The sequence below is a fragment of the Podarcis melisellensis genome (assembly GCF_964234715.1).
Source record: "Podarcis melisellensis genome assembly, chromosome: 3".
Classification (NCBI taxonomy): domain Eukaryota; kingdom Metazoa; phylum Chordata; class Lepidosauria; order Squamata; family Lacertidae; genus Podarcis; species Podarcis melisellensis.
The window spans coordinates 40048967-40074639 of NC_138530.1; the positions used below are offsets into that span (position 1 = coordinate 40048967).

Below are 25673 nucleotides of genomic sequence, written 5' to 3' on the forward strand. Positions count from 1 at the left end.
CTTCCTCCCCCACAACAAACACTCTGTGAGGTGGAGAGACTTCAAAGAAGTGTGACTAGCCCAAGGTCACGCAGCAGCTGCATGTGGAGGAGTGGAGACGCGAACCCGGTTCCCCAGATTACAAGTCTACTGCTCTTAACCACTACACCACACTGGCTCGCAGAAGATTGGGAGGGATGTGGCAGGAGGGCTGATACAATGCTAAGATGTCACCCTTACTTTAAAAGCTGCTACTGTGATCAATTTAACACATATATATACTAATGCCTTTTGTTGATATTTTTGTGCTATGGATTAGTGAAAAGGCTTGTTCATAGAATCATAGAATTGTAGAATATAGCCCTGATCCTGACAAAGGGAAAATCCACACTCCTGTTACTGAAGTAGGAAGAACAAAAATAGCACAAAGACAAGCACATTTACACACACACTGAAAATAGAGCAATGAAAAATAAAACAAGAGCTATTAACATGTTCATTTTTTCAAAACGTGCTTGGTGTACAGATACTTTCAGCTACCTTGTCTGCAGTAACGCTTCCATGGGTGTTAACCGGTCCTGTAACTGTCTGGACACTGCAGTTAGCAGGGATGCACAAGCTGTACTGCAGCCAGCTAAGTCTTCATCCTTTACATAGTTCAACAATACAAAATACCAATAGACAGATCCTAGAAGGAGAAACCCACCAACAATCAAGTTTAGTAACTAATCATCATCTCCATCTTCACAACCAAAACTGTGTTTAAACATATGTTTACGGAAAAATGACCAATGATTAGGTTAGCAAATAAAATATTCTCTGTTATATAAGGTTTTCTTTAGCTTGCAAATATTTGATGTTTGTCTTCAGAGAGCATTCCATGAGGTCATAACAAATCATGAGTGTATAGTTAGGTTTTAACTACTTAATAATTGGAGCCTAAATTAGCATACAGATGCTGCATACAGACAAGAAGCCTGGAACACAGTGCTAAAGTTGATGTTATTGCCTGCATGAACTGGCAGCTTATTAAAGAGGGGGAATAAAACATGGAATTAGATCCAGAAACTAAGCCCACCAGGCAAAAACTTAACCCCAAAAAATGACAAAGTATGCATGCACAAAAATAATAAATGAAGCTCACCTCCAGTTGCAGCTGCAGGTAAATAAGATATATTGCCAAGCAAAGCCTTCAGAAGGATCGAGCCAAATCCTTGTTGACTTGGCTCAAATTTCCCATTGCTACAAAAATATAAATTTCATTTTATTATTTTGCTTTAATACAGAGCACATACTGCTTGCTGGCAAATATTCTATGGATGTTATTGCATAAATGTGTTTCTCAGGGGAGGAGAGGCTCTGTAGAGAACCAAAGAAAATTCTACTTTCCAGTTCTATTAAGGGGCATAATTAGAATCATTAATATAGAGAAAGTATGCAAACAAAAGTCATATTACCAACCTTATGCAAAGAGCTAGAAAACGTGCACATTTGTGTGCTATGCTTCGACCTGCTTCAAAGAAGCACACACGCACTATATCAAAGAGACACATCCTTGCTTTAGACAGTAAGCTCTCATTTGCTTCTTTTGAACTGAAAAAAACAAAGCAAAACAAACTTTAAACCAAAACACTTACAATTTAAAATGTTTCCTTAGACAAAAGTGAAATTATTCTACCTGCCCGGTCCATTAGACTGAACTCCTGCCAGCCAACATAAGATATCTAACACAAGACTTTGAGCATGCTCCGTCACAACTCCATCTTCCGCCTTTTTGCAGAGGGTGTTCAGAAGTCTTTCATGGAATTCTGAAAACTGCAACATAGCACACCGCTGAACTCTGTGGAGGGAGAGAAAGACAAGCCACAGATGTAAACCACTGAAGTGAAAGTTGCTGACATTAAGCGTCATTATTTTAAGATTACAATGCTCAGGTCCATTCCCTAAGCCTAAGGAAACGAAAACACACAGGGTTTTATTTTGTTTTTGTTTCCTTCTCTTTAGCTCCCCTTACAGAAGCCTAGATGTTTACCTCTTGAATTTACAAAGCACAACTGCTTTAGGAAAACAAAAAAAAAGTTACTCTAAGAGCTACTGTAGAGTTGCCCTGACTACATTAGCATAAGGCAGCTACGGCCAGATGTCCTGGTGGCTATGTATAGTCCATATGGCAGGGAGAGGAGCAAGAACCCAGGTCTGTGCACTAACAGTGACAGAAGTGGCAAAGGCCCATTTTCTGAAACATTTTATTTTTCTAACAAGCCATTCCAATGCACACTTGCACTGAAACAATACAACATATGACTGAAAAGCTTCTCTGCTTTTACAGAATGCAGTTTGGACTTACAGTTTTGTGAATTCTTATTTGAATCAGCATAAAAATGAGAAAAATTAACAGAATTCTTTTGAAAAAGAATTTTTAACACATATCACTGTATAAAAAGGTTGAATCCCTAAATATCAAACTCACCTTTCCTTTGAAACAGATGTTTTTTTAAATCTTCTAATTGTTACAGAAACTTCTTGAAGCAAGTCGCACCCACGGAGGTTGTCAGATTTCCGTGATGAATTGCTGACTTCTGTTTTATTAGAAGACTTGTCCTATAATTTTTAAAAATATATAAAAGAACCACAGACATTTCAAAAGTAATATTCCACATGCTCACAATCATTTTTCCCCTACTCCTAATTGGGAAGTTCATATAAAAACAATGGCAGTTATTAAAACCAAAATCACATGCTTTACAAACATTAAAATGGCCATTTTTAAAAACAATGCAATTATTTTCTTGACAGAATGGAAGTATAAAGTTCTAATGCCAGAAATCAAGTAAGTTCAGATCTGTGTCTATTTATTTAGTTTGCAGCTTCCTTTTAACAGCTATACCGAGGGAGAGGTTTTAAAAAATATAAAATAATATTTACCGAAGTCATCATACACCACAGATAAGGAACCTCAGGCTTGGGGTCCTTGGGATTCTTACCACCCATGCCCCCACCATCACCACATTCCTCAATGGCCCTGGTTGAATGCATTTGTCTGGCTAGAACTTCTGCTTCAATTGTGATAATGCCTCTTGCATGGATGAAAGATAGAAAGGCGTTTGTGTGTACGGGTGCGCTCCCACATATGCGTGACTGACTCTCGTGCAACCGTGTATATGTGTAGCACCAGGAAATTCAAACCCAGAAATGGCAGGGGAGAGTTGCAGAGTCCTTGTAGCTTGTGAGGAGACCCTCCCAGGAACCCAAAAAAGATGTCAGTGACGTCAGAGGAAGCCCGAAGAGACGGGAGGTGCAGCAGGGCTTTATTTACATTGCTCAGCCTCCCCACCTAACAGCTGATGTGCAGCCGCTTTCCCACACGTCCTCCAGCCTCCTGCCTGCCCCAGAACATTAATTATCGTTGTGGATATTTTGGGATACAATATTTTTAGTATGGATTGAAGATAGCATGACAGATTTCTACTTTAAATGATTTCACTGATGTGCACAGGGGCCCAGACTGTAATCCCTGCATAAATGGGGGGAGACCTATATATAAAAATCACTGGTTAGAATGGAGCCTACTGTGCAGAGGTAGCTGTCACATCCCTCCTACCACTAGCATCTCTCCTCTTGAACCTTGCCTGCAAAGGAATTAGGCACTCTCTAATGTCTGATTCAAACGAAGGCAGGAATGAATTGGCGGGTCAGAGTGAGGGTTCCATAAACTTCCTTCAAAACAACCCACATTTCTCTCCAAGCACATGGGGAGATCCAGTCAGATGGGCGGGGTAAAAATAAATTATAATTATATTATTATTATTATTATTATTATTATTATTATTATTATTATTATTATTCCATGAATTGTTAAGTTTGGCTACATGAACTACAATCATAGCCAATAGTATCAAATCTGCAAATACTGTTGATTCTTTTTTGTTTGCAGATAAATAACAGTATGTGAAGTGGGTGGTGGGTGGGTGGTAAGGTAAAGGATCCCCCGATGGTAAAGTCCAGTCAAAGGTGACTATGGGGTGTGGCGCTCATCTCGCTTCAGGCCAAGGGAACCAGTGTTTGTCCACAGAAAGCTTTCCAGCATGACTAAACCACTTCTGGCGCTACGGAACACTGTGAGGGAAACCAGAGCGCACGGAAATGCAGTTTACCTTACCGCTACACCGGTACCCATTTATCTACTTGCACTGGCGTTCTTTCAAACTGCTAGGCTGGTAGAAGTTGGGATAGAGCAACGGGAGCTCACTCCGTTGGGCAGATTTGAACAGCTGACCTTCCGAAGCTCAAGAGGCTCAGTAGTTTAGACCACAACGGCACCTTACTCCCCCATCCAGGGGAATATTGAACAAAACAACACACATTTTCTGAATTCCATATGTGGATTCTACCCACCTACAGAATTCTAAAGGTTCCACATTTTACTCTTACCACCTCTATGCTAGCATAAATATAAATTACACAGTTGATGCTTCAGTTCTAACAGATGGGCTTTCAGCAACTGGCTGGTTGAGCAGCAGCAGCAGTTTTTTGACCATGCTTTCTCTATATGTTATTTAAATACCTTGCCTGCTGCAACTTTTGCCAGAAGTGAGGCAAGTGAATGACCCTTGCTATTCTGAGGTTTTAGAGATGGTATCCTTACAACAGGCCAGATTCCACCATTGCAGATCTCTTCTGTTCCTCTGTCATTCACTGCTTTCACATGAATTAAAAAAGAACGGTATTTTCCACCTGCCATACCTAGAATAAGACAAATAGACTATAAGCATAATCAACAAACGCTTTAAGACTTATTTTACACGTATATTTTCCTAGCAGGTACCAATTAACACTTTGTTAAAGGTTTTCCCCAGAAATGAAGAGACAATTAGTCTTCGATTCTAAGGGTTACTGGGGATTATCTGTTAATTTCCAGAAAACTCACATTTTTCAGTTTCATTCCAAAATATTCCAGCAAAAAAATTACCTTTAACAAGCTTTGGACTTGTTAGTGTTAACATTCCAGCATGCCCTGATAGATCAAGACCAGTAGCCAACCATACAGGACCACACAAAATATCTTCTTTATGATCCTCTAAAAAGGGACATAGTCGGGGGCCTTTTGGGGGAAAAAAAAGTTCAAAAATAAGCCGTCTGTTCAAAAGAATACACAACTTGTTCAAAAAGATTAATGACACTTAATTATTAGCTAAATAATAACCTGGTTCAGACATAATGAGGAACTATGATTTCCAATTACAGAATGCACTGGTGTAAGCCTTGGACTCATGCACAAGAAGAAACATAGAACTTTAAACTCTTTGCAGTAGAACTCATGGTACTGTTATGCATTCTACCTGTAGTTAATTAAAACAAATAAGAATAAAATCAGGGTTCGATATTCTGATTTATTAACAAACCACAGTTTACAATAAACTATAGTTTTTGATTCAGATATAATGGGGCTGGCAGTATATATTACATATTCAGCTTTCAATCTCCTCCCCTTGTGCATGGAAGAGAGAGGGTGGTGAAATGCATAAGCCTAAGCTTTGCTGCAGCATGCTCTCATAATAGAAAACCATAGTCACTGAACCAGGCCACTGTGTTTTCCTGTAGTGCATTACAGTCTCAAAATCCCAGGTGTATATCAATTATTAATATAGTCATCATTGTCATCATCATCATATTTCTTATCTATCCTTCACCATGAGTTCCTAGCTTGGGTTACAACAATTTAAAATACAATATTAAAATCAGTTAAAAACAGGTTATATTCAATAGAATGAAAAGTGTACAAAATAGGAAGTTGAAATGAGGAAGGGACTGACTTCAGCTGAATTTCAGAACATCTGATCGACAATTGAAAACTAAAATTCTTTATATTTTCTTATATATTTATCTTTACCCTGGACTTTGAAACCTGAGATATTTTAGAAACCTCTCCCATCTACTTGCTTTCAACACACTTATACAGGTGTTTTTGGTTCCCATGTACATCAACACAAGAACAATGAGTTGAGCCACATCTATCAGCACTATTCCCCTTATGTTGACTTGCTCCATGTAGTCCTTGCCCAGATATCCATGTGTATAGGTCAACTCTCCACAGGGAAGGGGCCTTGACTCTAGGGTCTGTAGGGAGGGATGTAATTATACATCCAAAGCTTTTCACAGGAACTGTAACAGGCCTTGGAGATTTATTTATTATGTTAATACTTTTCTGCTGTTGGTCTTTTAATGCACTATTTTTGCTATCTGCTTTTACATTTGTATTACTTTAGTCTCTCGACATTGTTTTTCCTTAATGCTGTCATTATTTTTAGATGTGTTGTGTTTTAGATATTATGTTTCTTTTTAGGGATACTTTTGATTATCTGTAAGGATTATGATGTTTTCTGTTCTTTTCCTGTGCTGTTCCTTCTGGTTATTAATAGTATTTGTCTAACAAATGGGTTACTCTGATACATCAACAAAGGGAGACAAAAAGCCAACAAATGTACAGAGTAGTGTCAGCATTTTACAAGTTCCAATTAATGAGAATTGACTCTAAAACTTACAGAATACATTCACCCAACCTGTACATGGCAAATACATTTAAAATGGGCACTGTATGTAACTTACATTGTGTCTCCTCCACATCCATATTCTGCATTTCTTCATTCAAATCATCCAGTCCTTGTTTTCCATTCCTTTCAATTTCAATATTATGAGCTGGTGACAGAGGGAAAGCTATCTGTCTATCTACAGCTGCTTCTGAAGAATCAAAGACATTTTAAAAACGGGACTCACAACTATAGTTTTGCTTAAAGCCTTAACATTCCTGTTTATTGATTCTACTTTGAATCTCTTTTGGAATACAATTTAACACCAACTTCATAACAACTATACCAAGAGGCAACTGTATTTTGAAATATATTCATTGTTAGAGGCCTTCTAATTCCTAGGCAGAATCAACTGTTTCAAAATCAATATTAAACCTTTAGATAGCTGCTCTCTGCACTGATGGAGAAAACGTGTTGAATCCTTTCAGCACTACCACTAAAATTTAGGTTCTAATATATATTCAGGCAACGTTCCCCACTACTGCTGCCTTCAGTTATTGTCCATTCACTCGCAGATACTTCTAAGTGAGACTATACCAACTTAAGACTCTTAACAGTTAACGTATGTGTAGCCATTTCTCTCTTTAGAATTCTTCAGAGGTTATCCAGGAAATACATAAGTGTGCAAATGACTTCCAGCAGTAAGAAAATGGTACTAACAAATTTATCTATGTTGCCTTTACGGTAATATAAGGGATGTCTGGCTTGCAGGGAGGAATTATTTTGAAGGCTTAACCTGACAAGAGATAAATAATCACACTACTGTAACCTTTTGCATCATGGCATTAAGGTAAAAAGCCAGAAGCTTTTTTTTTTAAAAAAAAAAAACCCCAACTTATGTCAAATAAGAGAAATATATTCAGAGCAGCACATAATACTGTATCATCATTTTCCCCACTCCCCTGACAAGGTAAAAGAGATGTATACTCTATTGCCAGTGTGGTGGACACTGGTGCCCACTAAGGTTGCTTACTATTAAGTTTTGTTCCATCAATGGAATCAATGTATGACGATCAGCAACTGAACCTTTCTTTAAACATAATGACTGATTTTAACAGGAGAAGGGACCGTCGTCCTACCTGAAAGGAATTTCTCTTGCATGTAAAGGTGGCCATAGGTCATTTTAAGTTTATGCCTGACTCAAGCAGTTGATAAATCAGCAACGGTAACAAGAACTGGCTTCAGCAACAGCTTGAGTCAAGCAGGAACTTAAAACCACCTGAGACCATCTTATGTGCACAGGAGGAACAAAGGGTAGTTCTGTTACCATAAGGACTTCTGGCTGTGAAATATAAAATTCCCTCCCACTCCTTTCTCTGTGGGCCCCTTAAATTTGTTATTGGGGGGGGGGGCTTCCCCAACCCTCCAAAGAATATCTGGGGAGGGTGAATGGAGTGCACAAACAGAGGAGGGGGGATGTTTCACTGAACAGCCAGAATCTTTGAATTAACGAAACTGCTTCATTGGATACCACTCAAAAGTGCTTTGGCAGCTGAATCATCGTTTAGCAGTGCTACCTTTAAATCCCTAAGTATTAATAAATTAATCCACTCTTGGCTTACCACTGACTTTCCCCAAGCCTGGAGCTTTGTTTTTCAATAAAGTCACTTGAATCTGTGGAATGTTTGTGATGTTTGAATTCAAAACAAATTTGAAGTTCACATGTCCAACCATACAGGCTTTTGGCAAGACCAATTCAAAAACATGTTCATCCCAGCTGTTGCTACAAAGGGAGAAGGGAGGAAAATCAGGAATTAAATGTGCACATAATAAGAGAATAATAAACAGCTCTATTTTGCTTTTGTACATATTACTGCTCTACAGAAGCAATGAATGTTTGGGCTTATAAGAGCATCTGCTTAACTGCATGCTGCTTTTCCACAATATTGTGCCCAAAGCAGCTTACAACATATGACTGACGTTTACAATATGAACCATATTTGAAGAGACTAGCTAAAGCAACAATTGAAGGTACATTCCACATCTGAAATGAAGGGTTTACTATCAGAAAGGTAATCATTTTTTTCCTGTGGCCAATCAGATATTTCAAACAAAAGTGCAATCCCAGATATTCTATGGAATCCCGCTATGGGTCCAAGCATGTAACAGTGATTTAAAAAAGATTCACTCCAGCTTTCTGAGACGTATTCTTGGACTCCCAGCTATGATCAAATATGAAACAATGTGTGCAGAAATAGGCATACACACAATGGAATATTGGGCATGGTCCACCTCAATAAAGTACTGGTTACGCTGCCATTTTCGCTGCCCTCCATCAAGTCTGCTCGCTGATTTGCTCAATGACTCCTATAAATCAAGATGGTATCAGCACCTCGAAAAAAAGATTGAATCTTTAGGCATCGAGCTGGAGCCCCTGTACAATTCTAATGAGCAATACATTTTCCATAATATCCTAACTAGACTAAAGGATGTCGAGAGACAAAATATTATGGCAGCTGTAAACAAAATTTGCTCCCCCATATTCTATGATTTAAATATCTTAGATAGCAGAGCCAATTACGTCACTAAATTAATAATCCCAGCCCAACGTAGGGCTTTTATGCTGGCCCGTTTGAATGTTTTTCCCTCAGCATTTGTCAGGGGAAGATATCAAAACATTCCTAGAAACAAGAGATTCTGCAGATGTTCTATGAATGTCCTGGACACTGTAGAGCATATTCTCTTTCATTGCCCATTGTACAGTACGCTCCGTCAACGCGTGCTGTCCCCTCTCTCGGGTGGTCTGGAACCCCAGCAAGGTGAATGTGTGGGACTCTACCTATCCGACGTTGACCAAAGGGTAACGGCGGGGGTAGCCGAGTTTTTGGTAGTAGTCCTCCAAGGAGCAGGTTAACAAAGAAAACCATTGACTCTATATATATATATATATATATATATATATATATGTATGTAGCCAACTGCTGCCCTTTTATATATATATTTCAAGGCCTTTATATGCTATTTTCTCTTTTATAGTTTTATTCGCATAATGCCTAATAAAGGTTTGATAAGTGAAAAAAAAAAAAGTGAAGGGTTTCCCGAGTGATTTAACTGGAAGCCTGCCTCATGCTTAGGATCCTTTCCTCATCACATATGGCCTCTGCATCAGGGAGATCCAATGTTCAATGAGAAAATCCTTTGGTACAGGCATGGTTTATACCATCACTTATTTTACCTATCTGTTTGTAATTTCCAAGTCCGAGTATGCTGAGCTGCATCTCCATGATGCTGCTGGTGCAAGTGTTGCGGGTGCCGCCTTTGCTGCTGTTCCTGCTGAACCTCTACCCAACATGGAGGAACAGTGGCAGAAAATCGGGGTGTCAAAGTCTCAAAGCGGGTCAGCTCTACTAAAGATGTTAATGTTTCAAGGGAAAATGGCTGGTCCACCAGAAGATCAACTCCTGTTTATATGAGAAAGGTACAGGAGACTCAAAATACGAAATGACTATTCAGTTAATAGTTAACACAAGGATCAGAAACACAGCATTTTAACTTTAACTCTTTAGAACAGCTAAAAAACCAGAAAGATACCAATTTCATCCAATCATAGGATGTTGTTAATGGCTTTTAAGAATACCGATACCTTTGCATTTAGGATTATCTTTTATCCTCCCTCTCTTTTATCAGAGGAGAGTCATCATTAGATACCACCCAGAATGTTTTTTCAGGTTGTTAATTTTCAACCCTTCAGTGCCCTGTGCCCTCCGAAATCTGTATCAGAAGACTGGAGGATGCCCCAGAGCAGATTTGGGCTATTCAGGGAGAGGCAGATGCAAAAAATTGGCTCCCTCCTCATTCCACTGATGGAATCTCCAATGGATACCACCCTTGTTAAAAAAAAAATCTGACTTGATAGCACAGTTCTACAAAATAATCACACAATATAGCTTAATTTAGACAGACTTCAAGAATGTGTTTGTGTACACAATGCAGAAGTGAATTTAGTTTGATGGTTAACATTTGCAAAATGCACCGTTAAAGCATGCTTCAAATAAAACCCCTTACTAAATACTTATTTCACAAAATGTATATACTGCTTGTTGGTAAACAACAACAACAACAACAACAACAACAATGTCTCAAAATGGCTTACCTGTAATGCCTGGACTGGAAGGATTAGATAAAGGTTTTGTGCCTTCTGTTAACTGCTCTGCCACTTTAGAGAGAGATGCATCCACAAGTATATCAGCTTCATCAACATCATCACAAGTCCCTCCAATCTGGAGGAAATGAAGTTCTCCACCTGAGAACAGTTGTCAATTAAAACACAAGTTAAGATACATTTATTTAGCATAACACTGTTCTCAACCGCAAACTCACTAATAACATTAAAATTCTTTTCTAAATGTATCTGCATATTGCACTTAACATTTTATTTTTAGACACCCCTGGCCTAATTTTAGAAGACATACAAGGCAGCTTAAAATTCGCAACACAAACAAAATCAAATTCCCATTAAAATCACCAATACTGACAAATCACAAATGTTAACACGAAAGTCCAGCTTCCAAAGCAAAAATGAAAACAGCATTGAAAGGAAGACACCAAAGATAAACCAGCAAAGAGAGAACAAAATGCTTTTTGAAACAGACTAGTTTTTAGCAGTCACCTAGAACAACACAGTGATCCAGTCGCACTGTTATGAAAAAAGTACTGATAGCCATTAGCTTCAGTGACTTTTTAAGAATTAGGTAAATTCATGGATGGTGGAGTTTTCAACCAGTATTAGTCACGGTAGCTAAACAGAATCTCTGAGTTGCTGGTTTTTCAAATTGCTTTGACTGAATTTCCAAGTATTGACAAATACAAAAAGGAAAAAACAAGTTTCTCAAGCATAGATCCTCTGAGTTCAGAGAAGATATACTTCCACTTACCAGAAACTGCAGTCAAACAGGGAAAAGATACCATTACTTGCCCTGCTGCTACACTTCCATAAGACAGAGATCAGGAATGTATGACCCACAGGTCTAATTTAGCCCATTAGGTATCTTAATTTGGCCTGCAAGGCTGCTTCACCACAGTCATGCTCACCTACCCCACACCTGACATTATATGACTTCAAGTGTGAAGCAGGTCAAGTTGCTTTGAATGGATCCTTGACTGTTCCTCTGTCATAAAGCAAGGTGGCCGTCAGCCCTTAATTTTAGTATTAGAAACTGAGATATGAAAGCTAGGAGCTAAATGGCACCTTAAACCTAGGTTATGGGCACAACAACGGAATGTCTAGGCACTTTTTTATAACAAGAATACAAAGCTGAAAATGAATGAGCTGCAGCTAAAATATTATGTTCATTTTTCACATGGTCCAGTCGTTCCCTTGCCCACCCCCTGATATTCTTAAGAGGGTCTCTTCTCCAGTCTTCAGAGAGTAGCTGGAAGTGGGGAGGCAGAAAAAGGTCCTCCTTTCCTTTCACTCTGCAGTTTTAATTTGAAATCTTAGGCGCAGTACTGCGCCCAGAGCTCAGAAACTGTTCGCACTAATGAAATTCCCTGTCACAAAATACACCTAGAACAATGGGAGTTTCAAACACTGACTAAATGTAAATTCAGTGCCAAGTGCAAGCCCCACTGAGATCATCAGCCCCACTAAGAAGTTTCCAGGGTTTGCAGCTGTGCTGAATGCAAATTTAGTACCCACTGCAAGCCCTGCTTTCAGCATGGATCTTTTCAGCTGTGGCTTAACTTCAAGTCACAGCTGCAAAGATACTTCCTTTGTTGCATACCTGGTTCTCCACCTTGGCCCCAAGTCATCTGGTTGGCCACAGAGTTCTTAACTAAATAGATCTGTGGTAAAATACAGCAAGCAAGGTATTTCTAGCAGCTGTTGAGCAATAAAGGGAACACAAACACCAGGGTTCTTAAAATACTGGTGATGAAAAAATGAAAATGAAACTTTTGTCATACTGAACACCTACCTCACTCGTGCTATTATGAACTACTTATCAGAATAACCTTCACAGCTAGACAGAACAACTCAGTTAAAGTTCTGTTTATGGCGATAAGCCATTCCCCATAATAAAGGGATTGAAACTTCATTCACTTGTTTACTTCTCTCTGCTCTGTGGTATCCTCCTTGAGATGAAGTTACTAGAATGGCATAGTACATAAATCTATAATGTTTAATGAAGTGGCATCAATACTTCTATTCAGTTCCTTCCCATATGATTTTTAATGAAGAAGTTCCTATTTTTGCTCTTATAATACCCTTGGCAGATGTCCTCAGTGAGGCAGGGGGAATGGAAACAACACATTAGAACACAATATTCTTCCTTTTTAAAGGCTAACGCAAGGGATTTTACTATTTCCCTTGCTCAGGATCCTTTCAAAGCTGGTGATGTACCAACTCCCTAAACTGTCAACCTCACAACAGTTGCTTTGACTCTAAAGTCTGGCATAATCAAGTATTCTGATTATTAAACTGGAAGCAACTGGTATCAGTTAAAAGAAATTCGTCATTGTTCTGCAGCATTTACACATACAAACACAAACACACACACAAACACCCCCCCCCTTAAGAAAGGTATATTTCAAGTGGGGTTGATTTGCGAAAAGCAAGCACATTAGAAAAGCATTAGCAATCTCTGTATACATTCAAAATGTTACTATAAAATAAACAATAAAGCAATTAATCAATTGGGTGGAAATTTAAGAACTTTGGGGAGGGGCAGGGAATTGTGAAGTCTCTGTTACAAGTCAGAATTTCAGCCAAAAATGGAGAACAAATCACCAAGCATCTATTTCCTGCTTCACAGCTCTGCAGCTTACCAGAAAAATCAGGATAGCAAATATACATAAGCTTTGAAATACTATAAAGGGACAAGAGCCTCTTAGATTAAGTTTAGGGTTGCACACATAATACAACTGGCAGAAATGTAGTTTTATAGACTAACAGTATTCTGCTTATTTTAAAAAAAACCCTACAAATTCAAAGGACCATGCAATGCTGTCTTATCTCTGTTGTACCTTCAACATTCTATTTGCCAACACTAAGAAGAAATCATTAGTGGGTTCTTGTCAGTGTTTTCCCATTTCATGTTGCAAAATATTCCTCTTATGTCCTACTAACTCACTTCGTTTGAAGCTAAGATTTGCTTGATAAAAAGATCATGTGTGGACAACCATATCTCATCTTAAGAAGCTAAGATATAATTGAGCCTTGTATACTTGCATGCAGCCACTTCTCCCTTTGCACAAATGGGGAGAGAAGCCTACAAGTCTTCATGTAATTATAGAGTCTCATTATGTCCAAATCAGGAAACCATAATGACTTTTGAACAAGCTAGGATACAAATCTATGGCTTCAAATCAAAATGGGAATTTCTTGTTAACTGAAGACTTCCCAGTATGTTTCCCTGCTTGCACGAAAGGACCAGCAAACCGTGAGGTCTTGTTCATCATATCTCAGCTTAAGACATGTTCACTATAGGGAGGATACCAGCTTTTCCTTCTAGTACATATGGGAACTAATATTGCACAGTATGTCAGATACTTGTGTATCCATTTTCGTGGTACATGTCAGGAAAACGCTATTAAAAAAATTATGGATTGGATCAAGCGTTAGGCATATGCAAAGAGGCTGGCAGAAACTTATTTCATAGCCATTCCTCTCCATGACAGCTCCTCAGAAATACTCTATAAGGGCCAAGGTACCCTGCTGTACGGGTGGGCCGTTGCCTATGAGTAGAACCCCCACTATCAATAGTTTTCTCTGGGAATAGTTCCTGTGGATCCTTCTTCCCCTCAGAACACCATGCCACAGCCCATCCATTCATCTGGGTCCCCCAACCGCATGGGAGGGGAACTGAAATCACCCCTGCAGTGAGTGGGGGGGGGGGGTGAAATCTCCTTCTGTCAGACCTGCTACACACACAACTATGTATACAACCTCCTAGTAATAACCAAACCACTATCCAAATGTTTTCTGCTAAACTGCTAACCCAGTACATTAACCATTTAGAAAGCAAGAAATTCAATTCTTCATGACCTCAAATTGAACTTCAAAACACTTACCCATCCAAATAATAACTAATAACTACTTTTCATGCCAGGGTAGGTCAACATGGTACACCCCCCCCGACGTTTTGGCCTACAACTCCCATTGTTGTCCACCATTGTGTCCCCACTGTGGAAGGACGTGTGGATCCAGAATTGGCCTCCACAGTCACTTAAGGACTCATTGTTAAAATCATGTTTATGGAAGGCAATCTTACTCGGCTGCTAGTGATCGCCAAAGAAGAAGACATAAAAATCTATAACAGTAAAAGATTACAGATTAATGGAGATGTCATGACAAAGGAACCTAACTATAGTAGGGCATGTGTAAATTGGCAAATCATACATGCTCCACTTTTGGACTCCAGTGCATCTAGAGAACCGGACTGCTGAGCAGAGGGAAAGAGAAAGAAAGCAATTCTAAGGCATGAATTATCAATATATTTTGGAAGCTCAAACCAGAGTTTGGGATCTAATCAAAGGTTAGTAGAAACTGATGTCGGAATTGGGCTTCAGTCTTTTAAAAATGATTAACAACATAGCAAGGAGATGATGGGTGCCTATTAGAAGCCTTTTAAGTGTAAATAAGGAACATAGTACCCCAGCACATTATGTGTTGCATTTTGACTTTACAGATTTGATTAGAGAACCAAATAAAGATCTTACCTTTGGTGCATGCACAGAGTCTATCTGTACCCGAGCAGTATATTACAGAGACAAATTTATCTGGTTCCTCGGTACCCTCCTTTTTAGGCGGCTCCACTTTGGCCAGAATTTCAAAGTTTGAAAGATCTAATATTTTTACATATCCTCCCTGAGTGGTTATTACCAGATGCCCAAGAGTAGAAATTTCTGATCTTTTCTCTCTCTCGCTGCCATTCTTAGAAGTTATTTGTATTTCCTCTGTGGGCTCCTCACAGTCATCTTCTCGATTATCCAAAATGTCTGGTGGGAGCAAAATCAGTGAGGTAATGGTATCCTGTGGGTCTTTGATATGTTGGATTTTTATGGGTTCCTCTTCAAGAGTCACAATCCGAGTGGCATAGTTCATTTTGTAAAGTACTAGGTAACCACCACTAGCATTCCGCTGCTCTGGTTGAATTATTAAAGGCGTCTGAACATCTGCTGGTGACTCATTCTGGATCATACCAATATTTGCACCGTTCACTACAGCAAGGCTGGATTCTAGCTCTCCTTTTCTTCTATTACATAGTGCCGAGTTTAATTTATTTAAATTATTCAAGGCCTCTACTTGATTTATTGCACTCAGGGATTCAACAGGGCATGCCCGCAGTCCTATTAACAAATGAACTCCATCTGCACAAGGAGTGATTGAATCTACACAAAAGTTCTCCTCCTCTGCAAACTTTGGCAGCCGTAGGCACTGAACCAAAGTCCCAGGCTTAGGAACCATAGAGCTCCACTTGTCAGAGTCTGGAGAGGTTAGGCTAGCTGTTGCATCTGCAAACTGCTGAATATATGTCACAGGAGGATCCTGCAACAGCAATTGCTCCTGACTATCCAGCTCCATCTCTATGATCTGTGGAACTGTAAAACCATCATCATGTAAACTTTTACTCATGATATTGTTCATCTGTGAAAAGATTTTTCCTGCTTTTTCATCAGATTCCTTAATGCTGTAAAGCAGCAATATAGGTAAAGTCCTCCTTACCAGAGGAGAATTCAGTTCTGAATTAGTACAGGATTCATTGTCAGTTGATCCCTGGTCTGATACACTACCACCTTGAGTCCTGCTTAAATCTTCCAGTGACCTCTGAGAATGACTACTAACAGGAGAGGTAGCAGGTGATTTGTATGTTAATAAACCTCCAGCTAACAAACAAGGAAAGGGAATGTTGTGGTGTTCCAGATGCTTTTCCTTCATCTTTTCACTCTTACAGTTACTTAGGCAAGGATTTGCCCCAAGTTCTTCTAAGTCTTTCACTGTGTCTTCAAGTGCATTTGCAACTATTTCCCACTGAAGTTTCTCAGGCTGCTGAAGAATGCTGAGGGCTGTTATATCAAGGCTCACTTCCATGGTTTCCTTTTGTGATGTATGGCCTTTGGGATAAAGAAACCAGTGTTAGATAAAAATAAAAATGTATAGCTACATGAGAAATTATGAAAATCCTATCATAAAGCCTAGCAGAATCAATTATCTGGCATCTTCAATCAATGACAAGATAGCATCCTACGGAAAATAGCATATTTTAAGGCTGTTTCACAGATTTCTCAGGAGCAAACCCTGGGTTGCTCTCAGCAGTATACTCAACAGCAGGGGTGGGCAACCTAAGGCCCATGGGCCACAAGCAGCCCACAGGGGTCGTTTTACCAGCCCACAAGCCGAACTGAGCTGCCCGCTTAGCAAGCCCCCGTGCACTGCATTAAACTGGCACAGCATGGTGGGAGATTTGCTTTCCTGGCACCGGAAATCGCATCTGCACATGTGCAGATGCTGGAAATCATGTCTGCACAGATGCAGACACTGGAAATTGCATCTGCGCAGACGTTGGAAATCGCGGGCATGCACCCATGATTCAGCCCACAGAGGGGGCTCTGTGGCACTGAACCGGCCCAGACAAGGTAAGCCTTGCCGACCCCTGCTCAACAGGGTGTCGCACCTAAGCCTAGTTCCCTGGAAATTTGCTGGTATGATACACATTTTTATAGAACAAATATAGGCCCAGATCAGATGTAACAACAAATCTGTGGTTTGTTTTGACCCAAATGAGCCAGCACTAGTCTCATGCTTGCACATTCAACCCCTCTTTGCAAATATAGGGAAAAGACTTAAAGCTTTTAACTCTGGTTAGCATTTCCCCCACCTCCAATACATCAAGATGGGACAAGCATGCAAATATCGGTAGTATTACTGTCTCTACTGCTAAAACAAAATGTGTGGGGGCTATTTCAGGGGTCTCACTTGTAAAGGGAGCAAGGTAAGACAGTTTGCCTCTCCCACCATAAATAAAACAGCAAGGTTTACAATGGCCCTCTGCTTCCCCCATCTGCAGCAATGGAGGTTGGATATTTTGCATATTTTGTCAGAGAAAAACATGTAACTTAGCCCGCAGCCAGCCCAGGCTGGGAGAAAGATCCTTTCAGCAGCTTTGGAGATTGCCCCTACACTGCTGAAAGGATCATCCTTCATCTGAGCCCAATTCATCCACAAAATTTTACAACTTGTTAAATGTAAATTCAAATGGCTCTTCCAGACTGTCACTATTTTGCATGTGAAATCATGTGCAATAAGCCTCCTTCATTTTTATTTTTGCAGAAAGGTAGGTGAAAGGAAAATACACAGGAAGATGAGGGATAACAATTGCTTCACATGACACCAGGATTATCTCCCCACAAATCAGAATGAATATTTAATAAATAATGGATGTCTTATAATCTCCCTGGCAACTTTGTCCAAACAAATTAAGACGAATGTTCAATAAGTTGTTTGGAAGAAACCAAAATATTTTACTATGAAAAGCAGTATACGAAATTCTAGCCATTTACTGACTTAAGTATACTTAAATCACTCACTGCTAGCGATCCTACATTCCGCACTGTACCAAAAAGATATTGTATGCCTACCAGTCACTGATTCTGATCTGGAATGCTCTTCGCTATCTGAATCCTCCAGTAAATCATCACTAAAGACAAGACAAAGATCACAGAGATGGTGAAGCCAAAGCAGCAATTTAATGTATTAACATTGTACTTAGCGCTAAACTTCTTTAAAAAAAACTTTCACAACGTTTTCAAAATTAATGTTTATTAATTGTGTAAAAGAGAAGGCTATAAATCATAAATAAAGAACACAGGAGAGAAACTCCCAGGGGAACAGAATAATCAGGGAAGGATTTAGTTACGAGAAAGAAGCAGACTCCACTCAGAGCTCTTTGGGAGACTTAGCCTTGAGAGTAAGAATGTATGGGTGGGGGTGGGGAGCGTGTTATGGGAAAGGAAAACATCTGGACAGTGGGGTAGGTGAGAAAAAGAAGTATCACAGGAGATAATAGTCAGAATGCAGAAAGAAGGGGATGATTGCTTTCCTCCCACTCGTTTCAGAGCAGTTCCTCTGTCTATATAGGGCCAAACTGATATTGGATTGGAGGGGGGTTGCAGGAGAAACCTTTTCCTGTAGACATTACATTTTTCTTTGCCAATCAGAAAATGAAAACAGTTAAAAACAAAAGCTTCACGTTCCCAAGAAAGGATGTTTTAGAAGGATCTCTCAATGTTCCAAAATCCACTCTCATTTTCAGGCAAATATGTACACACAGGTCCCATTTTCCAAGCAAAATGTGTTCCCAGGCAAACATTCACAGAAGGAGCTGATGATTTCCATTATTTCCTATGGGAATGTTTCTAATCTGTGATTTTCCTCTTCTCTCTCCCTCCTGCCCAAAATTGCTCCAGCCAAACAAGGGAAAAACTGATTTATCCAATCTCCCCTGCTAGCCGATTTGTCAATTCCTCTCCCTCCCTCAGTGGTTTCTGCCCAAAATGGCTGCCACCAGCCAGGAAAACACAAACAAGTAAGAAAGTGGGCAAACTCTGGCTGTTGGGATATCTGAATCAGATGTTTGTGTAGCAAGATTTGGGTATAATTATTTGTGCCAAGATTTCTGATAACGAGCATTCTTACAGAAGGACCTGTGTACACTGTATACCAATAACACATTGTGAACAGCATTTTCTTTGTGCATAACCAGGGCTAAAAAGAGGCAAATTTTAGCATACCTATCTCCTTCCAATTTTGGTATATCTGAACAGCTAGATGAATCTTCTATCCATGCTATTGTTGGTCTTCTTGAGTCGACCCCTGAGCTCTGCTCTCCAGACAACACAAGCTGTTGTACAATTACTGGATCATAAGCATTGATCTCAAATTTTAAGTGCACCTAAGCAAATCCAAAAACATAATGCGATTTAGAAAGACATCCCCATCTAGCAAAATTAGCATTAGAACTCTTAAAATATGAGATACCTTCATAAGTTTTGAAACATCCCATATACAGATCTTTCCTCGTTTCGTTGCAGCAGCTAAAAAGTGAGGACAGCTCCCCGTTCCAAAGCAGACTATTCTGTCTGTGCCATCTGTACAAGGAAACTGCGCTGGACTTGTTGCCAGCGTGACCGAGAGGGGCACATTTTGCGTGTGCTCGCCTTTCACAAATGGGCAGTTTGGGGAATGTCTTTCATGTTCAGACCTTAATGGATTAGAAAAATAAGTGTTTAAATGCAACAGCATAAGCTTGTCTCATCAACTTTCTCTCTTCCTCCAAACATTCCCATTGCCCGCAACGCATGCACAGTATGTATATTTTTAAATCCCTGGAAATTTCTCGGGATTTTCTTTTATCCTGAAAAAAGGGCTAGGATCCTTAGCACCTTAACCCACAAAGTATATTAAAATACATAAATTGGAAGCACTTGTCTGCTTTGAGAAAACATTGTTCTTAAAATGGCTACAATTTTCACTGCAATAATTACTGTAGAATGAGTACTGCTGGCAAATAACTGTTTTCTCATTTTAAAAGTTTGTGTGTGTATATATTAATTTATTTAATGTATATACTACTTCCTCAAGCCACAGAGTGGTTTACAACAGGTATATAAGATAAAAATCCACGAATAAGACAATACTTAGAAAACACGTATCACTAAAAAGCAATTACTAATAGTAGCAGCAATGAGATCTCTCCTCCAAATGCCTGCCCTAGCCTTCCTAAAACTATAAACATATGTGAACGACGCACCTGAGTAGGGAGATACTTTTTATTAAGGATAACATAAAAAAAACAAATAATGGGTATTGCTCACCAGATGCAAAGCTACATTTAAAGCTTTTTATCCGTTTTAAGTTTTTTTACCTGTTGGACTGGCTAAAGATCTACATAGACCAAATATAGTTTCCTATCTAAAATACTGTATTTGTAATTGAAAGCAAAAAGCATATATCAAATATTTTATTCTCACCAAGGTTCATCTGTTGGCTCCCAGCACACCAAACACACACTACATGTAAAACACATGGCTCTGTCATCTCCTGATGAGGCAGGCTGTTAGGAGCGGGGAGGGAAAGAGAGAGAAAATACAAAGTTGTAAGAACACATCAAAATTGTAATGAGCTACCTAGGCCATTTAGTATATAAACTGAATTGGGAGTGAGCCTCATTGAAGTGGTATTATTACTTCCAAGTAAAAATACATAGGATTGTACTATGTAACACACTCGTTAACCAGGTTCCCGAAAAATGACACAAATAATTCTATGGTCTCAAGGATGCAGCATGGCAAACCATCTTTAAATATGAGATCCAAAAGCAATTTCGCATATGGCATGTGAGCCTGTTACTCATCTTCTCTTTGAAAACAACTCACAGGTTTCCTTGGAAGATAATTCAAAAACCACTGCTATAGCTCAACATCGTTTTGGTTGTGTCATTCAAGAACAGTAATTAAAGCTTTAAGAATAGCATATTGTTCTTGGCTGGAGCCAAAGAAAACAGTTCCAAATACTATACTTCTAAACAAAGGCTGGAAATAAGTATTTCACAACTTTTGCTCCTCTATATAGAGTATTTTATTTTTATTATTTTTATTTATTAGACATTCAAAGATCACAGGGTGGTTCACAACATAAAAACACAAAAAGAGAACAATAATACATAAAAAAACAACCATTAACACCCCTCCCACAAAAAACCATTTAAAGGGCCATAGAATGTTAATCAGCCAAAGGCCTGGTTATAGAGAAATGTTTTCACTTGGCACATAAAGATATGTAAAGGAGGCACCAGGTGAGCCTCCCTGGGGAGAGCATTCTACAAATAGGGAGCCACTGTAGAAGAGGCCTGTACTTGTGTTGCCACCCTCAAAACAAAGAGCCTCAGATGATGAACACAGGATTTGGTTTGGTTCCAATAGGAAGAGGTGGTCCAGTATTTTGATGCAATTGCCTTTCAAAAATAATTGCAAAAGTAATAAAATATGGAAAGTCAAATAATTACTTTACAAGAGTCATTATGTAACAATTTCCCCATCTTTCTATTTTGTGAGCTCTTGCAACAGCAACTAAATAGTCACAATTTCACTTTATAGGTCCAAATAAAACAACAATCTAAACCAGCAGACACCTAGCAAATTGTCTTCCACAGTTATCATATTTGAACATTCAGCATGAAGAATATAATACTACATAACTGCAAATAATGACCATTTATAAAAGGTGCCGAAAATTTTACCTGATGGTAGAATCCAGCTTGAGCCATGGGATCTGGCTGTGCCCACCTATAACCTACATGAGGCCATGAAGTGAATGTTTCCCGTCTGTTAGCCTCACTATACATCAAAGACCTTTAAAAACAGAAAGTAGAAAGTGCAAGTTTAGATGTGATAAGAGGCTGCTTAATTTTTGCAACATCCCACCCATCTGTAAGTTCTGCTGTCCCAAAGAAGAAATATTATTCCCTATTTGCACCTTGTTCACACAACCAGAGATCACTAACATAACTGCCTGCCTCCCATTCCCTGATTCAAGGAGTTTCCTACCCATATATTAATTCCACCACCCATATTCTAACTTTCCACAATAAAAACTAACAACCTCTTCCACCCATGGGCACCTTTGCCTGCCACTAAAAGACATTTCCCAAAATGGAGATTTAGCATGTTAGGTCACAAGTCATGCAGGCTTGCTGTACTGTGTTACCGGTGGAGAGATTGATAAAGAGTAAAGGTAAAGGTAAAGGTACCCCTGCCCGTACGGGCCAGTCTTGACAGACTCTGGGGTTGTGCGCCCATCTCACTTAAGAGGCCAGGGGCCAGCGCTGTCCGGAGACACTTCCGGGTCACGTGGCCAGCGTGACATCGCTGCTCTGGCGAGCCAGAGCCGCACACGGAAACGCCGTTTACCTTCCCGCTGGTAAGCGGTCCCTATTTATCTACTTGCACCCGGAGGTGCTTTCGAACTGCTAGGTTGGCAGGCGCTGGGACCGAGCAGCGGGAGCGCACCCCGCAGCAGGGATTCGAACCGCCGACCTTTCGATCGGCAAGTCCTAGGCGCTGAGGCTTTAACCCACAGCGCCACCTGCGTCCCGAGCTGATAAAGAGTACCACTCCACAAAAGCCTAGATATATACATCATACCAACTGCTCTAGGAATCTTCCTTGTGCATCCAAAGGGCGGGCAGGTGTTAATGTATGGGGCTTTCATCTTGATTGTGCTTTGCAATCAAGTTTCTGGTCCTCATATAAGATGGATACATGACAACTGCTTGGTAATGCAGCCCATAGTCATACATACTGGTCCAAAAGGGCTTGGTCCAACAGAACTTCCTGCTCAGGCCCTCTGGGATTGCAAACCTACTGGGACTGTCAAGTCATCTGAAAGACGACAGCACGTGGCTAATGTCTCTATTTGGCTTGGCAGCTTACAGGTTATAAACGGGTCTACCCCCATTCATAAACATTTGTGTTGCAACTGAATACACACTAGCAAGTTGTACTTTCCCCTTCTTCTAACCATCCTACCATCAACAAATTCACTCCTCTTCAAGCCATCTAGAGAAATAAGGTTAAAATGGCACCCTAAAATCCTCTCACCATCCCACTTAAATTATTTCTTCCATTCAAATTCATTCCAAATGTGTTTATATTGGAAACTCCTGAAAGTCACATGCACAAAAGCAACAGATTGCAACAGATAAATTATCTTTTCCATACCTATCTACTGATCGGCCAGGCCCCACACCAAGTTCAGGTCGTGCACTGGGCAAGAGGTACGATAATCTATCCATCACAGATGAGGCTACAGGTAAGGCAGCAATATTTTGATTTATCTTCTTGAGTTCATTTACAATGGCACTGGCGACAGACTTCAATACATGATGCGGGAGATGGAACATAACCGTTGCCCACTACGAAGAGAAAAAGCAATGTAGTATGTATATACTTATATGTATGTATATACATATATATATACACACAATATTGGACATGTGCATCAGGTCTATATGGAGATCCTCAAAATTTGTCAGCATGGACCATTTAAACAGCAACGATTCCACTACTTTGAGATGTGGAAAGAACTGGTATTACAGATTGTGACTAATCAGACCTTTGAAGTTTCACACAGTATAGGACAAACTAGGGAATGTGAAAAGCATTAAAAAAAATCAAAATTAATAACAGCTTGACTCCTACTTCTAAGAATACAGTGGTACCTTGGTTTGCGAACATAATACGTTCAAAAACCAAAGCGTGGCTTCCGATTGGCTGCAGGAGTGTCCTGCAGCCAATCAGAAGCCACAGAAGCTGCACTGGATGTTCAGCTTCTGAAAATCAGTTGAAAACCGGAACACTCACTTCCAGGTTTTGATCTTTCGGGAGCCAAGCCGTTCGGCTTCCAAGGTATGACTGTACTGGGAAAGGGACCTCCCTGATTTTGAGAATAAAACATTCCATTGTAGGAGGTTCCCCAACCCCCGGAAGATACTTTTCCGCAGGCACAAAGTGGTGTAGCTGAAAGTGGTTTACTCAGGTCAGGCCACTTTCTGTAGCCCTCCTGTCTTGCTACTGTATCTTGCACTGGGATTCAGGGAAACTCAAAGACCAGAGCAGAAATTGGGTCAGTTTCACCAATTAATCCAAAATACAAAGAATTATGCTAACACTTGGTAAAGTCATTCCTCAAAAACAGTGCAAATATGCACCCACGTAGACTTAACACAGCTGATAGAGAGAAACAAGCCTTTTACAAACTGATTAAAACACTTTTTTTATTTTTCCTTTCCAAAATTTAAAGCGAGTAGCTTTAAGGTAAACAAGAAAGACTAGTAAACTTCCTTCTTTTAAGATTAAGCCAGACACATGTCATAGGTGGTTTTAAGCAATAAGAAAATTACTGAAGTGGTAGCTGACTCCCAGAAAAGTCCCCTGCATGGATTTATGGCACGACTGAGCCTTATATGGTTAAGGGGAACAAGGTTGTGCCCCTGGTCCCACCAAGACACTACCCCTGCCTGTCCAGCTCTCCACACCCCAGATCTACTGTGCATTAAAGCAAAGGTCTACATGGGGAGCCAGCTTATTTGTGGAAACTTCTCCATGCGATCAGGAGACCCAAGCACATAGAGGAGCCTTTCCAAGTACACCCAGCTCCCCTGTCAGATCTTTTCTCAACATACTGAGGTTTAGAGGCAGAGCTGCCAAGAAGGCACAATGTCAGGACATGGCGAGAGCCGCAGCTCCACTTCCCTTTAATCATGGAGTCTCTTCACATAATAAATGTGGGGAGAAGGCAAAAACACAAAAACTACATGTTACTGTGGCATGCAATTCTGTTCATTATTCATGTTTAAGCCCTGAAAGAGAAATTAACTGCATATGACAACAAAAACCTGTAAAGAAACTTCCAACAACATGCAACAGAAACAGCCAAGAGGTTATCCTTCTAGCATTTGAAAGATTTGAGCGGATAAATCTCTTACCTTTGCAACTTTGTGGTTTGCTGCTGTTTCATGTGAGGTATTTTTTAAGCCATCTTTCAATTGTGCGAGAAACAAATCATACCCCTCTGTGCTTGAGACATCTACCTTCTCGATGCATGCAGATAACAGTTGTTGAGCCTAAGATGTGCGAAATATGTTAGAAATGTCTAAGACCAGATCAAAAGATCAGTCCTCGTTTCAGTATTATTTATTTAATTTCCTACATCCCTACAAGTCTTACAAACCAACGTATTAGATACCCGTTCATTATCAAAGTTCTTTTTTTAATATTCAAAGGCTTATCAAAGCTTTGCAGATGCTGGTTCTAGGTATAAATTCAAGGCAGCAAAGTTTAAGAAATATATTCTACGTTGTACAAACATTAAATCTAGATAGCTCTGAGGCACACACTACTAATTTATTACTATTTATTGCATTTGTATCCTGCCTTTCTTCCAAGGAGCTCAAGGTCATATACATGACTCTTCCCCATTTTTACTTCCCAGAGTAGACCTGAGATACTAGTTTCTCAGACCCCAAGTCTATTCAGGCCTTGCTGCTGCTCAGTCACTATATTTACCAGAAATGTTCTCAGATGCTATTTATATTTATTAATTTGGAGCAT

The 25673-nt window shown here is 39.7% G+C and overlaps 1 protein-coding gene across 9 annotated transcripts in view; it reads right to left on the bottom strand.

Moving 5' to 3' along the window:
* The window catches only part of BIRC6 (baculoviral IAP repeat containing 6), a 140963-nt gene that overhangs the window by 104524 nt on the left and 10766 nt on the right, over nucleotides 1–25673 (bottom strand). For all 9 annotated transcript variants that reach the window (XM_081905331.1, XM_081905329.1, XM_081905327.1 and 6 more), the window contains exons 3-21: nucleotides 25049–25186; nucleotides 23283–23476; nucleotides 21803–21914; nucleotides 20535–20617; nucleotides 19543–19765; nucleotides 19296–19456; nucleotides 18144–18202; nucleotides 15225–16619; nucleotides 10660–10809; nucleotides 9742–9967; nucleotides 8129–8289; nucleotides 6586–6717; nucleotides 4949–5080; nucleotides 4544–4722; nucleotides 2450–2580; nucleotides 1658–1819; nucleotides 1441–1572; nucleotides 1124–1221; nucleotides 520–667 (exon numbers count right to left, since the gene is read on the bottom strand). In XM_081905331.1, the coding sequence (XP_081761457.1) occupies nucleotides 520–667; nucleotides 1124–1221; nucleotides 1441–1572; nucleotides 1658–1819; nucleotides 2450–2580; nucleotides 4544–4722; nucleotides 4949–5080; nucleotides 6586–6717; nucleotides 8129–8289; nucleotides 9742–9967; nucleotides 10660–10809; nucleotides 15225–16619; nucleotides 18144–18202; nucleotides 19296–19456; nucleotides 19543–19765; nucleotides 20535–20617; nucleotides 21803–21914; nucleotides 23283–23476; nucleotides 25049–25186 (4016 nt within the window). The remainder of the gene's footprint in view (nucleotides 1–519; nucleotides 668–1123; nucleotides 1222–1440; nucleotides 1573–1657; nucleotides 1820–2449; nucleotides 2581–4543; nucleotides 4723–4948; nucleotides 5081–6585; nucleotides 6718–8128; nucleotides 8290–9741; nucleotides 9968–10659; nucleotides 10810–15224; nucleotides 16620–18143; nucleotides 18203–19295; nucleotides 19457–19542; nucleotides 19766–20534; nucleotides 20618–21802; nucleotides 21915–23282; nucleotides 23477–25048; nucleotides 25187–25673) is intronic.